At 36.5% G+C, this 16,550-nt stretch overlaps 1 protein-coding gene across 6 annotated transcripts in view; it reads right to left on the bottom strand.

The window, feature by feature from the left end:
• Positions 1-16,550, bottom strand: part of LOC150103958 (F-box only protein 38-like) — a 251,812-nt gene that overhangs the window by 96,709 nt on the left and 138,553 nt on the right. For all 6 annotated transcript variants that reach the window (XM_090397198.1, XM_090397201.1, XM_090397200.1 and 3 more), the window contains one exon: positions 10,936-11,047. In XM_090397198.1, coding sequence (XP_090253324.1) covers positions 10,936-11,047 — 112 coding nt within the window. The remainder of the gene's footprint in view (positions 1-10,935; positions 11,048-16,550) is intronic.

Here is a 16,550-nt window from a genome sequence, read left to right as displayed (position 1 = left end):
AGATGATCGGTAGTAGAAATATATTTTTGGAAGCCAGACTGTGTTCTGGATAAAAAGATTGTTTCTCTCCAGAAACCGCAAAAGAGAAGAGTTAACTGTTTTTTTTCCAGATTCTTGGACAAGCAGCCGGACAGTAGTTATATAGGAATTTTGGATCCTTCCTTGGCTTAGGAAAATGCAATATTAATTATATTTTCCTGGATATTTGGAAAGAAAACATACTCTCAGAGAAAATTCTACTGTGAAGGTGCAACAGTTGATTCATGGATAGTGACAGATATCTTACAGGATGGATATTATCTGGTCCAACTGTAGTTGGATTGCACTTGAGAAAAGAATCTTTCATATCTTCTTTAGTGAATGGCATGCAGTGTTCTTTAGTGCTATTTCAAGAAAAAGAGAATCTGTTGTTTTGCAGCTTTGCTTTTTTGGGCAAGGAACTTGCCCAAAAAAGCAGATGAACGATTATGTTCTAAGATGGAACTAGTGGGTGGTGTATCTGTATCTGCTTTCATTTCAGGATTTTTTCCCATACTTCTTTGAGGTTGGAGGATCTTGTTATAGTAGACATGTATTGGATCCAGGATTCCTTCTGGCTCTAATGAGAGATGTGTCTTGCTTGGGCTCAAGCATGTTTGAAATCAATTCAATTTGTTGCTGTTGGGAGTATCTGCAAAAAAAAAATATCCCAAGCTTGCTTCTGGGCGTCTTTGGCTGCTGTGCAATCATCATTCCACCATGGCTAAGGAAAACATGAAAACTGACTAGATGTTTTAGGCACTGCAGATAACTGCAATGTAGCTTGTATAATACACTGTGTGGCATAATTCACTGCAGTGCTGATAGGAGATAAGCTGATCGTTGCAGAATCAAATTCTGCTAATGAGGAAAGGGTGGACAAGTCAGCCTGCTCAATTTTCCACCAGGATGTTTATGAAGTAGTACATAGTTGTCCATGCAGAAAGGTGGATATCACAAGAAAGTGATTACTCCCAAATTGATTGTCATCAGTTTCCCATTTAAACAGTGAACAAAGGGAGGATGAACAGATGTTAAGTCGATGGCAGCAAATATTCAGGTAGGCACATGGAAGGTGGTGTTTGCTGGTGTTTAAGAGAAAGAGATCATTACAGTTGAGCATGCACTCAACACCTCTTCCTTCCTCTGATGTTTGTGCAAGCACTACCTCACAGAGTAGTGCTTTCCCAAAATTCAGTAAAGCAGTGAATTATGCAACACAGTGTATTATACAAGCTGCATTGCAGATATCTGCAGTGCCTAAAACATTTAGTCAGTTTCCATGTTTTCCTAAGCCATGGTGGAATGATGATTGCACAGCAGCCAAAGAAGCAAGCTTGGGATATTTTTTGCAGATACCCCCAATAGCAACAAACTGAACTGATTTCAAACATGCTTGAGCCCAAGCAAGACACATCTCTCATTAGAGCCAGAAGGAATCCTGGATCCAATACATTAAAAGGAGGATGGTAACTGTAATATCACATCATCAGGTGGAGGGTAGGTGCAGTATACTGTTATTAGAATTCCAACTGAGAGTCAGATAGTAACTGTTTGTATGTAGTAAGTGGGACTTGCTGGAAGGGGTATGGTAGCCCACAAGGATTGAAACTCTTCTGTGGACACATTCATCCCCAGTGCTATCCTTACAAATAATGGTAACATTATGGAATGGCTGATCATCACTCAGCTTCAGGTATGTTTGCTGCAGGCAGAAGCATACTGGTTTATACTTTTGCAAGAGAGTCTTGATGTCATTGATGTTTTGTCAGAATCCACGACTATACCACTGTAGGAATGTTATTTCTTTTTGGTGGTATTATTTGGATGTTTTCTATGTCAAGAAGTTTTGTTTATATTACTCTTGGATTTTTTTCTTTTTTTGAGAATTGTGGATAGCCAGTATCCATTCATTTTTATTTCTGGAAAAATATTCAAGACATCATCATAATCCACTCCCTCTATGGCACTAGGTACATTAATTGTTTTATTTTCCTGAGGGAGTAACAGAGGGAAGAAGAAATCCTGTTAGACCAAGAACTTCTTGGGTTGATGATATAAAGAAATGGATGGGTAGCAAGAGCTATTACGAGATCAAAAGAATGGCAGAGCAACAGACACTGGGATACCATGATTGCTAACTTCCAAATTGGAGAAGTTACTTGAGAAGGGGAAGTAATGAAGGTATCCATCCTATCTGTTGATTGGCCATCTAATAAAGGGTCTGGAGGTATGTCTTCAATGCTATGACGAGTATGTTCCATTATTTTTTAATAAGAGGATTTTCATGTAGTGGACTGTTACTGACATGTCTTTAGGAGTGAGTACATATCAATTTTTTTTTTTTTTTTGATTCACTCTAAGGTGATAGTGAGCAAGTCATATCTTTCAGGGATGTAGTTGTGAGAAGGCAAGACTGACATACATATCAACACCTGATTTATGCTTTTTTTACAGCTATCTTCTCTGCATAAGAGGATTTTACAGATATTGTTGCTAGTGTTGTGGCATACTACCTCCTCACCTCCTGATAGGTGATACATTGCTCTGTTTTTAACTTTTGTAACTACTTTTCCTTCTTCCACCTATGGTATGTTCGGGAGTATACTAGGTGGTCTCCCTCACAGTTACAGCATTTTGTTGTTTTGCTCTTACAGTTTTTATTCTCATTATCTTTACTGTCATATCAAGTATAAATGAAAAGATATCTCAACTTCACAGTTAAGATATCCTGCTTTGAAATGTTGGCGATTTTGGTTTGTTGAAGGTAAGGATTATATTCCTAGCGGGAATGAGATGCTAATCCCTACATATCAGGATTTTTCTTATGGCTGTCACTCCTTGGTCCTTAAGTTCAGAACAGATCTCCTCAAAAGGGAACATAGGAGGTCCCCCCCTCCCTCGATATTAAACCTGTAGAAATGTTTAGTTTTATTTTTAGGGGCAACCACAATTGGTAGTTCTCCAGTAGATGTTGGATGACAATTTTTTTTTTTCCTGATTGTACTACTGCAACTGCTTCAATAAGGATATCCCCAATGCAGTTTCTGTACAGATTTTGGAGATCCCAACAACCCTTCCACCTTTCAGAAAGAGGAAGACCTTTATCTGAGTGATCGTTTCCCTGTTGTTAAGAAAAAAATGGTGTATTTGTAGAAGACTCTGATGTTTTTTTGTTTCTTACTTTGGTTTTCTGTTGTTGATTCTATGGTTTCTGAATTTAGCTGGGGCTTGTTGAAGCCCCATCCCCATAAACAAGAGGATAAAAAATTAATTCACTTCCCACCCATTACAGAGTCATACATAAATGCCTACTCTCTTGCAAGCATTAACTGTACTTGAGAGTGGAACATTAGAGCTACCACGGATGTTATACGAGCTACAAGCAAGCCCTGGATCCTGTCCGAAGGATCATGGAGAAGGGACCTACTGTGATACCCTTGACCCTTGCAGACAAGCTCACTAGCTGAGCCATTCAGGACTGCCCATCTTAAAGAAGCAGTGAAGACTACTAGGTTCTCTCTTTCGGGGTGTTCACGGTGTCACACTGTATGGTAGGTATGGCGACAAGGCATTGGATCCCAGTCATGGTAGTTTGGAAAACAGGACAATAAAAAAAAAAGACTCAGAAGAAAAAGAAGTACAGTGAAAAATATAGGAAGAAAAGAATAGTAAAGAATAACGATGAAAAGGGCCAGTACCTTCACTGAAAGGTCCCCCTCCACCATGAACTGGTGCCTCACATGGAGCAGGTATAGGTCTGCAATAGGAAGCAGTTTTTCTTCTTCATTCATGTTGGTGGTTCTTCCTAATGACAAGAATTTTCTATATTTTCAGTAACCCAATCTTTAACAGAAGCATAAATAAGTATGTTGTATAATTTCCTACTTTAAAATTTACTTGAATCACTCCACTTGAAATCTCCCTAGTTTTTCTTTGGTGTTAACTACCACAGTAGTAGTAGTAATAGTACTACTAATACTACTACTGCTACGATCTGTTTTCATTGTTCCATACTACATGAAGTAGATAACTTTGATCTTCAACCAACAGACCATAGGCTTGAATACCATGAGGCATGGATGTTTGTAGAAACCTTTAGGTAGCAAACGATTTTTGTTGTCCAGTGTGGTATACCACCACTCTGTTTATTGGAGGCATGAATTATTATTATTATATCACACCTCCAGGGAGTCCAAAGACTCATCGAGGGAGATGCATCAACTCTACAATCTCAATACTCCACCAACCTTCATCATCTAACACCAACGCCATTTACCACCGACTGTCACCACTAGTGCTTTCACTGATAATCATAAACATCCATGCCCACGGCGGGATTCGAGCCCACGGCCTTTTGGCTGGAAAGCGGATACACTAACCACTTGGCCAACCAGGCCAGCTTAAAAATATGAATTATTATTCTATAAATTAGCTTCAAAAAGAATCAAGTCTAGTCTCTAGAGCATGGGATCTAGAGATCGGATATACACTATGTATATTTATCTTTCATGGGCAGGATTTGCATAAAAAAAATTAAAAGAATTTTATCTTTATATCCTTCCCACATGAGAGGCTGCAAAGCCTACAGCAAATAAATGTCATGTGTGGGCTGGGATCAAGAGTAATATAATTTGCTGATATATATATATATATAATTTTTTTTGAAGAGCTGGAGGTCGTAGTCTTTGGAGAGTAATTCATGGGGAAAGGCTCCATAGAACTGTGGTAGATGGAATGAAAGATGAATGGGAGTAATAGATTTGCAGTTCAACTGTAAAAGCATATTAGGCAACTACTGCTCTTATTACTATAGGTTTAGCAGAAAAGGGGATGTGACAGATGCCAGTTCTATTGATCTGCACTCACAGAAATATCTGTGGAGACTGACTCTGTATGATATTTGCTAAAGGAAGTCTGTGAGAGTGAGTTGTCAATCAACTCACTCTCACAGCACTAAGAGTTTTTGGAGTCATTTTAGGGATATTAGTTCCAAAATGTGAAAGCAGCATTCTAAGATTAGGTGGATTTGTACAGAATAAGACACTGAACAAATACAAAGTAATGTCTTGAGTGAAAAAGGATGTCTAGTTTTTGGAAACCGAAGTTGCCATAGAGGTGTGTTTATGACAGGAAAGGCTAAGAGTAAGAGTCAGTATCTCTCTTCTCAGAGAGATCTATCAAAAGTGAAGAGAGAAGATCTAAAATCTTTTTTAAGAGAAAAAAAGACAAAATTTTGTTCTGGAAGAGACTATGACTAAGCTGTTATCATCCCATTGAAGGATGGCAAGGATATCAATGTTTAAAACACTAATAGTAGATAATTTTGCAGCTTGCAATGTTTGAGCACTGCAAGGTTTGTCATATTGTCATCAGCAAAACTGTGGATGGGGTTTGAGGTCAGTGAGAGAAAGTTGTTTATGTAAATGAAGAAGAGGGTGGTAAAATAACAGAGCCCACAGGTACATCTGTATTAGTTGGAAAATCTGAAGAGAGAAAACCCTCCACCATTATATTCAGCGAAAATTGGCAATTTAATTACAAAGGACAGAAGGCAGATGGCAATTTGTTGAGAACCTCAATGCTGAACTCTATCAAATGTCTTAGAAATGTCAAGTGCAACAGCACAGGCTTCTCCAAACTTTTCCATTGCATATGTCCAGAGATGAGTGATGTAGGCAAGGAGAGCTTGATTTACTAAATTCATAAAGATAACCATTCTCCATTAAACAAAACTAAGGGGAAATTAAGAGGTCAACAGATCGATGGTAGAAAATTTGTTTTGGTTTTCATATCAATAATATGCTATGGAGAGAAGAGAAATTGGTGTCTGCTAACTGTACCTCTTGTCTGTTGATATTTCATCAATTGATTGTTTCAATCTTCAGTTTTGTTGAAGTCAATGTTATTCCAGTAGCACACTTTCATTATTTGCCCTCATTTCTTGACAAAAAAAAAGAGGAGGATCTTGTTTAACCAGGCAATGTCCCAGCTAGGATGACTTTTCATTATGTCATGCCATCAAAGTGCAAGTTTTGTTTTCAGCCATGAAAACAAAACTTGCAGAACATGAGCATGTGAAATCAGATTTTAAAAGCACATTTAACCTCACATAACCTCAACTAGACTATTCATCTGGCCAACTAAGTCCTGAATTAGTAGGACATCCTTGTTCAGTATCCAAGTGGACAAACTAGTACTAACTGAATGCTAGCTAACAGTGAATACTGGGCATTGAGTCAAAAGATATGGGTAGATCTTTTAATTTCAGTAAGCAGCTGTTTCCTTTCTACCATTAAAGTAGAATTCCTGCATTACCAAATTAATACTTTTAGTAGTATTTTCTCAGATAGCTATAATGAATTTGATCAAAGCAGCATCCATCTTGAGATCATCGATAAATATCATTTAGACAGAAGAAATCAGTTTCCAATTAAATGGTCCCATTAAGTATTAAAGTTCATGAAACTCAAGTTTTTTCACTAATGAATTCAAGAATGTCACAAATAATCTTAAATACTGCAAGCGTTCATTGTTTACGATGACATTGGAAAAAGTTTGATAATATACACATATGTGCCACTGTAAAAATTTCACTCATTCACTCACTCACTCACGCACACACACACACACACACACACACATAAATGTATATCTATCTCTTTGCTGCAATTGTTGTTCTATCAGTTGTAGTATTAAATTTCTATACTGAAATCGAGGCACACATGTTTAAGCCTATATATAACATTATTATGATAATTCTCTCCTATTCTCAAGAATCAATTTTATTTCCTCAACAATTAAGAAAATTAAATTTTTATGCTTCCATATACCAAAAAAGAAATGCTCAATGATTCTAAGATACATAAATAAAAAGAAATATACAATATTCCCAATTTAACAGCAACAGAAATTCATCTTAAAGATCTAAAAATATCACATCTTATCTGAACATAAAGTATCCTAGCTTTTTAATCCAATGATAAAATAATTGCAATCATAAAAATGGGATCTATCTCATTTAAATGCATTTGCACTTCTAATAAAAGTTGAAAGAAGCAGTTTCTTTAACTCTTTAGCAGAAACAGTTCTTTATCCTGCTGTGAATAAAGAAACTAATTGTTCTATTTTCTTTATGAAATGTATCAATAGCTATCACTGAAATTCACAAGTTGTCATACCTGAAAACTACTTTTCTCTTATGAAAATCTTGATAACTGTAGATTTCCAATTCATAGTAAGAGATATAGCATTCGGAGTTGGATAATTAAATCCTCAATTTTGAATACTCCAGAATTTCACCTTTAATGCCTTGGGTGAATAAAAAGGGGGGAGGAGTGTTATTGATGATAGCTGATGAGCTGCAGCCAAGGAGTATAGAAGTTGAACTGCAGGATAGAGAAAAGAGCACATTTGAGGCTGTTTGGTGTGAGATAGAATCTAGCAGAACAAAATATACAATTGGGTGCTGCTATAGACCAGGTGATGGAATAGATGGTGGGGATAGTATGCATAGGCAAATAGAAGAAATGAGTGGAAGGAGGGTAATTATTATGGTTGATTTCAATTATGGTAACATTGACTGGAAAGAGGAGAGGGCATATGGGAGGAAGGAATTGGATTTTATGAGGTTATTAAGGGACAACTATCTACGGCAACATATAGTGGAAAATACCAGGGGGCAGAGAATCTGGACCTTGTAATTGCAACTGAGAATGTGGCTGTAACGAACATGACCATGTTGCCACCAATTGGTGAGAGTGACCATAAGGTCATGGCTTGGGAGGTGGCTAAAGGAGTGGAATTTACAATTAAGACAGGGTACATGTGGAATAACCGGGCTGGTAAGTATGACAAGCTTAGGTGTGTGATTGGCTCAGTGCCATGGCATGTAAAACTGCAAGGGCTGGATGTTGATAGTGCATGGGAGGTGGTTAAGAACTGTTTGCAGGAGGCAATGGTTGACTGTATACAAAGCCTCTACACACGTGTATACCAAGAGTCCGAATAATAAATCAAGTAGGGGTTAAATGGATGAATAACACTATTAAGCTTGAGCTGCAAAAAAAGAAACAATTGTGGAGGGAATTTAAGGAGAAAGGTGACCATCAGGTGCAGAAACAGTATAAAGCTCAGGCCACGATGGTAACAAGGGTGGTAAGAAAAGCAAAAGCAGATTATGAAAGAAAATTGGCCATGCAGGCTAAAGAGAATCCCAAACAGTTTTTTCAATATGTTGCAAGTAAAAGGAAAAATGCTCATGGTAGAATGATCTTAAAAAATGCTGAGGGTAGGGAGGTAACCGAATCAGTCGATATTGTGGAATTACTGAGCGAACACTTTGCAGGAATGGAAGAACCAACAGCTTATACTGGAATTGTGATGAATGAAGTAGAGGTAACTAGTCTATTACAGAACCTCGATGTCAGTACATCTGTGGGATTGGATGGTATACCAGCTCGTGTCGTACGTGAAGCGGCTAAAGAATTGTCAGTGCCCTTGACCATTTTGTTTAATTTGAGCCTCGGGTCTGGGTTAGTCCCAAGGGGGTGGAAAGAGGGGAAAATAGTTCCGCTGCACAAAGGTGGTTCCAAGGATGCTGTTGAAAATTACCGGCCAATCAGCATAACAGGAATCATTATCAAGGTCTTAGAGAAAATAGTCAAGAGGAAAATACAAGATTGGATAGAAGAAAATGGGATACTGTATTGGGGACAGCATGGTTTTGTGAAGGGTAGGTCATGCCTCAGTAACTTGCTCATGTATTATAACACAGTGACTGGATAAGGGTAATGGGTTTACAGTGATTCTACTGGACCTTGCTAAGGCCTTTGACAGGATACCACATGGAATTCTAATCAGTAAACTGCAGCATATGGGGATGGACATAGGGTTGGTGAGATGGATAGGAGGGTGGTTGACGGAGAGATATCAAAGAGTGGTTTACTCAGGAGTAGAGTCCACAAGACGGCCTGTGACTAGTGGTGTGCCACAAGGATCTGTTCTTGGACCACTGCTGTTTAATTTGTTCATTAATGATATAGGAAAGGATCTGAGAGGAACAGTTCATTTGTTTGCGGATGATGCGAAGTTGGGTAGGGCAATAGTGAATGCAGATGACGTCAAAATTTTGCAGGATGATTTGGATAGATTGGAGATCTGGGCTAAGGAGAATGGATGTCAATTTAATGTGGCAAAATGTAAGGTTATGCATTTTGGGGTGAAAAGATTGGCAGCAGTTTACTGCATTGGTGGAACTGTGCTCCAGGAAATTGATAAGGCACGAGATTTAGGAGTGTTGGTGGATAAGGAATTGAAATTTAGGGGACACATTGTAAAAGTGGCCAAATCAGCTCATCAAATCACTTGTTTGCTAAAGAATACGTTGACAAGCAGAGACAAGCAGGTTATTGTTCCTCTGTATCGAGCCTTGATAAGACCCCATCTCGACTACTGTGCCCAGATTTGGTCACCTAGGTTTCTTCTTGATGGGGAGGAGGTTGAGAGGATCCAGAGGCGAGTGACCAAGATGATAGCAGGTCTGTGGAATGAACCTTATGAGAACAGGTTGATGATTTGTGGGCTGCAAAAATTGGTTGATAGGCAGAGGAGGGGAGATATGATTGAGACATTCAAATTACTGAAGGGTTTCTATAAAATTAATTCAGAAGATATTTTTGAGACAGGGCTGGTTGTGGGAGGACTAGGGGACATCCATGGAAACTGGGGAAAAGTGTGGTTAGTAAAGGTGTTAGAGCTGGGTTCTTTACTTTTAGAGTAGTGAATGAGTGGAATGCACTTCCTGAGTCTGTGGTGAATGCTGTGACAGTGAATGAGTTTAAGGCGAGGTATGATAGATACTGTATTAATGTCGAATAGTTGTGATGAATATGATTTGGGGCCTCCCTCGATGAGTCTAATGACTCCCTGGAGTTGCCCGTAATAATCGTAATAGTAATAGTAATAGAAAAATAACAATGTTCCATCTAACATTCTCCTTCATGATTCACAACTTCCTCCCCTTTCAATACAAAGGATTTCCGAGAAAAAATGTTCAAACATTTAAAAATCTACTTTTACATCTATTCTCTGAAAAACAGGCACAAAGTTATTACCATTCTAATGGAACTTTTAATATCACCCAAACATCCCTCCTTCTATATGAAAAAATTTCATGTATATAACAATTTCCAAGGTTCCTGTAATTACTTTCCAACTGTTATTTTACTTGCCTTTGTAATATAACAGCTAAAATCTTTTAAATGTTTCTCTTTCTTTCCAAAAGACTTCTAATGGAATTTTCCACTAACATGTTCCAAAAATTCTTCCATGTCTCTCTCTCTCTCTATCTGTCTCACAGTATTCTTATCACTCATGCATACTCCAGCAAAATATATCTAACTTCTGCTTCAATCATGATGTGAGATAAGGTGTGTGGCCATTATGTGTTAACTTGAAATTTTACTGCTTTACTTGAGCAGTAAAATCTCACACTTTCAGTGAAACGAGTCTTTTAAACTCATGTATTGTAAGTATATCCAAATATTAAACTACAATACTTATTCTGGATAACTGACTTAGAATTAAGTGAATCTACATTCACTATGTGAAAATTCAATGCGACATGTAAATGAATGCAATATACAAACAATGCACAACTATATATACAACTCGATGAGTCTCAGACTCCTGGAGGTCTCTCTTAATAATAATAATAATATAAATGAATCTATTTTCTACTTTTCTCACAATATATTTTGCACTAACTCTTTTCTCTAAAAGCTTTAGAGAAAATTTATGTTTATGTTCATTTAATTAGATAAAAATAAAAAGACTGTAGAACATCTGTGCATGTGTCTTGTATACACACACACACAGCAGGAGGACTTATAAAAATAAAACTAAAGATAAACTAACCTGAATAGGATCATCTTCTAACAAAGGATCACTTGTACTTGTTGTTTTATCACTAACATTGGGGTTTTTACATCCACTTTTCCCAGAGTTCTTTTTCCTCCTTGTCTCTCTCCTAGGAAAGAAAATAAAAATAAAAATTTTAACACTTCTTAGTTAATGTTAATTAACTATTAACATGCATGGTAAAAATGGAGAACAACTGATAGAATTATGATAAATTATGCTTAATTAAATCCAATATTTCATCCAGGTAACATGGCCATCATCAAGATCAACTTATCGCTATTGTCTTAAAGCAATGCACATGTTATTGTACTTAACTGGTAATTAATTTACGGAATTAACAACGCATATGAAGTATATTAATTAAAGATACTTTAATGAATCACTTCTATATTTCTATATAGAAGTGATTCATTCTATATATATATATATATATATATATATATATTCTGAACATTCATTTTTACTCGGTAGAAATATTATAAATTATTTTAAATGACTGATACTGAGAGATAGAGATGACATGGTTTATTAAAAAGATACTACTAGTTTACTAGTTTCATTGAATGGATCAACTTCTTCAGGTATCACAATCAAAGAAATATACAAAAAATAACAGAGAATTAAAAATTGCATTAACAGTACTAGTCCAAAAAAAAACAGTAGTACATTTTGAAAACACTAATGCAAGCTTGAGTTCCAAATAAAAGTTGACAACGTGCTGTCACAAGTGCGCCAGTATTGAACAGAGGCAATGTGTGCATCAGAAAAATTGAAACTTAGGGAGTTATTGATATGGGAAGAATCTAAGGCAATTTCTCTGAACTCGACAATCTTTCTTTCAAGTTCGTCATAGCACACATGGATACAATGTGTTGACGGCCTTCATCTGAGTTAACGGAGAAAAGAACACGGCTAGAGAGAGCGCTGGCTCTAGTCCTGTTGTAGGAAATATCTCTACAGTGTTCTTCCAGACAAAGAAGGATGGATTTAGCAGTTTGGCCATAGTATGGCTTTCCACAATCACATAAGATCTTGTAGACTCCCGGAAACTGAGTTGGAAGCTGTTTCTCTTTAGGTTTACTAAGTATGGATTGAAGTTTTGGGAGCGTAGTGAAGCAAGTTCTGAAGTTAAATTTCTTGAGAATTTTAGCTAGTTTTGGTGAAAGAGAGCTGATGTAAGGCAAAGAAATAAAGGCTCTGGGGGGAAGAGGGATCTTCAGAAAAGTAGTTGAGTGATGGAGAGAAAGAAAATTTTCAATCTTATTAGGAGAGAAACCATTATTGATAAAAGTCTTTTTAAAAAAAAAGGAGTTCATTTTCAATTTCTGTTTCTTCTGTTAGTAAAGATTTGGCCCAGTGTGCTAAGGTAGAAATAATACCAAATTTTTGAGAAGGGTAGTGATGGGAAGAAGCATGAAGGTATCTGTCAGTATGAGTAGGTTTTCTAAAAATTGAGATTTTAATATTTTCAGAACACCTGGTAAGCTTCACATCTAGAAAGGGGAGGCCGTCATCAGATTCCAGTTCGAAGGTAAAAGAAATTTTTTCATAAAACTTGTTTAGGTGGTCCAAAAATAAATTGAGGTTGTTGACACTATCTTCCCAGATGAGGAATATATCGCCTATATAACGACACCAAAATTTTGGTTTAAAGGGGAAGGAGTTAATAGCTTTTTCTTCAAAATCGTTAAGAAATATATCTGCAAGAATCGGAGAGAGTGGGCTGCCCATGGCTAGACCTGAGTTTTGTAAGTAGATCTTATTGTCATATTTGAAGTGACTTTATGCAATGGGAGAGTAAAGCAAAGAATTTTTTTTTTTTTTGGATAATTTGTTCTTAAGATTGAGGACTTCTTGAGCAGGAACATTTGTGAAGAGAGAGACAATATCGAAACTAGCCATTAAATCTGTTTTTTTAAGTTTGATGTCCTTGATTTTTGATACAAAGTCAGCAGAGTTTTTAATATGAGAAGAGGAAATTCCAGAAAGATTTCTTTAAAAAGTTGCAAGGTACTTAGAAAGGTTGTAGGTAGGTGAGTGTATCCCTTCAACTATTGGTCTGAGCGGAACGTTTGCCTTTTGTATCTTGGGGAGACCATATAATCGAGGGATTAAAGGATGAAGTGATCTAAGTGAAAGACAGATGTTTCTTGGTAACTCCAAGGTGGTTTTTAATAAATTATTGGTCCTATTGTGTAATTCAATTGTAGGATCACTGTTAAGTTCAGAGTAAGTATCACTGTTTAAAAGTTCCAAAATTTTATTATTGTAATCAGACTTGTCTAAGATGACAGTCACAGTCCCTTTGTCAGAAGGTAGAATCATGATAACATTATTATTTTTTAAAGACTTAATAGCTGCTCTTTCAGAGTAAGAGATGTAGTCTGAAGGTGGTCTAGCATGATTTACGGTGAAAATGGCTTCTATACAAGAGAGGTTAGCTTCTTTGATTGGTAATAAAGATGCCGCCTTTTCTATCTTCGTTAAGAGTTGTTCTTTAGGTATGGAGGTAGGAGCAGTGACAAAATTAAGACCTTTAGCAAGAATACTTTCTTCTGCAAAAGACAGTTGGTGGGAAGAATTATTGATAACTTTTTTCAAAAAGGCAGAATCAAAATGAGAAGTTTGGCGGTCTTGCATATATTTAAGAGAATCAAATTCTCTGATTACTGTATATTATTGCATATAATGTGAAAAATTTATGGTAAAAAATACTACTTAAAGTTAGGGTTCGCATTATATGCAGATCTTAAAAAATATAACATCTTATTAGACTTGCACACACAATATATACTACCTAATGCCTATGCAACCAAATCTACTTGACCCACTCGCATTTGGCGACCAAGCACGCATCGTATCTGCGCATAAAGCCAGTAATGTAAGTAGTGCTAACCACAGTTCAATTTAAATATTATTCGTTAAACAAACCTAACCTGAAAATGAGCTAATATAAACGTAAATGTTCATCTTTTGAAGCAGGATTTAAATTGTGTGTCATGCAGTTTGCAGAAGAACATAATAACAGTGTTGCTATGAGAGAATTTGGTGTAGAAGAGAGTAATATTAGACTTTGGCATAAGCAAAAAGACAGTCTTGAAAAAAATCCCCAAAACGAAACGTACCCATCATGGAGATGTAGCATCCTTTCCAGAACTCAAAGAAGAGCTAAATGAATAGATTTTGATGCAACGACAAGACGGCATTATAGTAACAAGAAATGCAATTCGTTTGCGAGCTCTACAACTCAAGAATGGTAAATTCAAGGGCACACCTGGTATTTCATCTTTTCTTACTTTGCTTGGGTGGTGCAACAGATTTATGGAACGCAAAGCATTAACATTACGACACCGAACAAAAATTGCACAGAAGTTACCAAAGCAGCTTGAAGAAAAAGTGGAGTCCTTCCATAAATTTATCATAAAATTACGGAAGTGTCACGGATATGAACTTTTCCCAAATTGGCAATATGGATGAGACGCCCATGTACTTTGATATGTCTGGGAATCGAACAGTAAACTCAGTTGGTGAAAAGGGTGTCCTCATAAAAACAACGGGACACGAAAAAATGCATTTTACCATTGTTCTAGCATGCATGGCAGACGGAACCAAATTAAAGCCAACAGTGATATTTCAAAGGAAGAAAATTGGGATTCGATACCATCTGAAATGATTCAACGCTAATTTCTTAAATGTGGAATAAGTAATTCAATGAATGGATCCGAAGATGTCATATACGAAAGCGAGGATGACGCACAACAAAATGGAGAGCATGATGATGATGACGACAACTGCTACGCTGATGATGCAATGCCTAAGCATTGCGAAATGAATTTATAAATGAAATGCTTGATGACCCAAAAGATGAAGAAGAATTTAAAGGATTTTGACATTTTGTTTTAAAATAAATATTTCTTTTGTTAATTCGTATTGTATTTTGACATTTTGTTTTAAAATAAATATTTCTTTCGTTAATTCGTATTGTATTATTTATAATGTTATGGAACAAGATTAACAGATCGCATTATACGTGGACATGGCATTTTAGGGCTAGTTTTCAAACGAAATTTCTAGTTCTCATTATATGTGGATCACATTATACGCGAAAATATACGGTAGGTTAATTTTATTAGAATTCTGAATTTTAGAAGCTTTAAGAGTGCTAATTTCTTTTAAATGGTTCAAAGATGAACTGTCTAGAGAATGAGATAAACGGGTTTCAAAATAGGACTTCTTTGAGAAATAAGTGGCAAGACAACGTTTGGTTTCAAAAATGCGTTCCGATAAAAGTTCCAGTTTGGCTCTGTGGTTAAATTCTTTCAGCTTTAGCGGTTTTTATGGATTCTTTAAAGTTAAGGAAGCATGGAATAATGGAATTGCACTTACATCTTTTTAGAAACACAAGTCTGTTAATGTATAATCCAATGGTCCTGAGATTCAAAGGGTGCAATTTATAGAAATGGGTTTAAAAGGGATACACAAGTGATAAAACATTGGAAACTACTGTTCTAAACAGTTGTGCATGTTCTAGATTAGCAATTTTATAGTACTGGCCTTAACACGAACATCAGAATGCTTGATGCCCCCAAGCTATTGATTATAAACATGAGGCTAACCTGGCTGGTTGAGAGTCTCTGATTTCCAAATAGATGTGAGTTTGAATTTCACAGTAGGCATGGATATTTGTGAATGACTTTAGGTAACAGATGAATTTTGCAGTCTGGTGTGGAACCAACATCCTCTTTACTGGAGCTTGAAATGGTTTTTTTATATCTAGAATGGAGTTTCTGAATTATCTATGCTTAATCCACCTAAAATACCAATGTATAAAAGTTAATCGTGAGATGGAATTCACAGTAAAAAAGAAACCCTTTGGTTTGATGGGAATAAACACTGAAATATCAATATCACAGAACCACCTGCTGGAACCCAACAGAACTTTTGTGGAATGAATTGAAAAAGCAGATAAGGACATGCCAAGATGACCCTATTCATTAATAATACTTACTAATGCTATTAAGGGGCAAAGCAGAACACTACCCACTTTCTACCAGAAATTATTCTTCCATTACGCAGGAAAGCAGTTAATAATTATGGTCAAAAGTAGGATAACATGCTATTCATTTCTAGCAATAAAAATATGTGTTGTTAATATATATTTTATAATTTTTTTATATCAATCCCATACACAAGAGATAGGAGAACCTGCAGCACATCAGTGCCATGCATGGAGCATATGTGAGGATTGGGACAGAAGAAATATATTTTTCTTAAACAGTTGGAAGTTGCAGCTGTTGAGGTTAACTTCATAGAAATAAGCTAGATAGATGCGCAAATGAATGGGGGTGTGAGTTTAATGCAGCAAAATGTAAGGTCTTGAGGTTTGGGAAACATCGATGGGATGCTGCATATTCTATGGGAGGAGTTATACTGGAGGAAGTAGGGGGAGACAAGAGATCTGGGGTTGATGATTGATAGAAACCTGAAGTTTAGGGGACATATTGCAAAGGTGGTGAAGGTAACACAGAGGATTGCTGCTATTATGAGAAGGACACTGACCTGCAGAGATAAGAGGGTTATCATTCCGTTGTATAAGTCTCTGATCAGAC

This window comes from Typopeltis vanoorti, chromosome 8, assembly GCF_054136105.1.
Source record: "Typopeltis vanoorti isolate ZY-2024b chromosome 8, IOZ_Tvanoo_1.0, whole genome shotgun sequence".
NCBI classification, from domain to species: domain Eukaryota; kingdom Metazoa; phylum Arthropoda; class Arachnida; order Uropygi; family Thelyphonidae; genus Typopeltis; species Typopeltis vanoorti.
The sequence above is the reverse complement of the archived record's forward strand: the minus strand, read 5'-3'. Positions and strand labels throughout refer to the sequence as shown.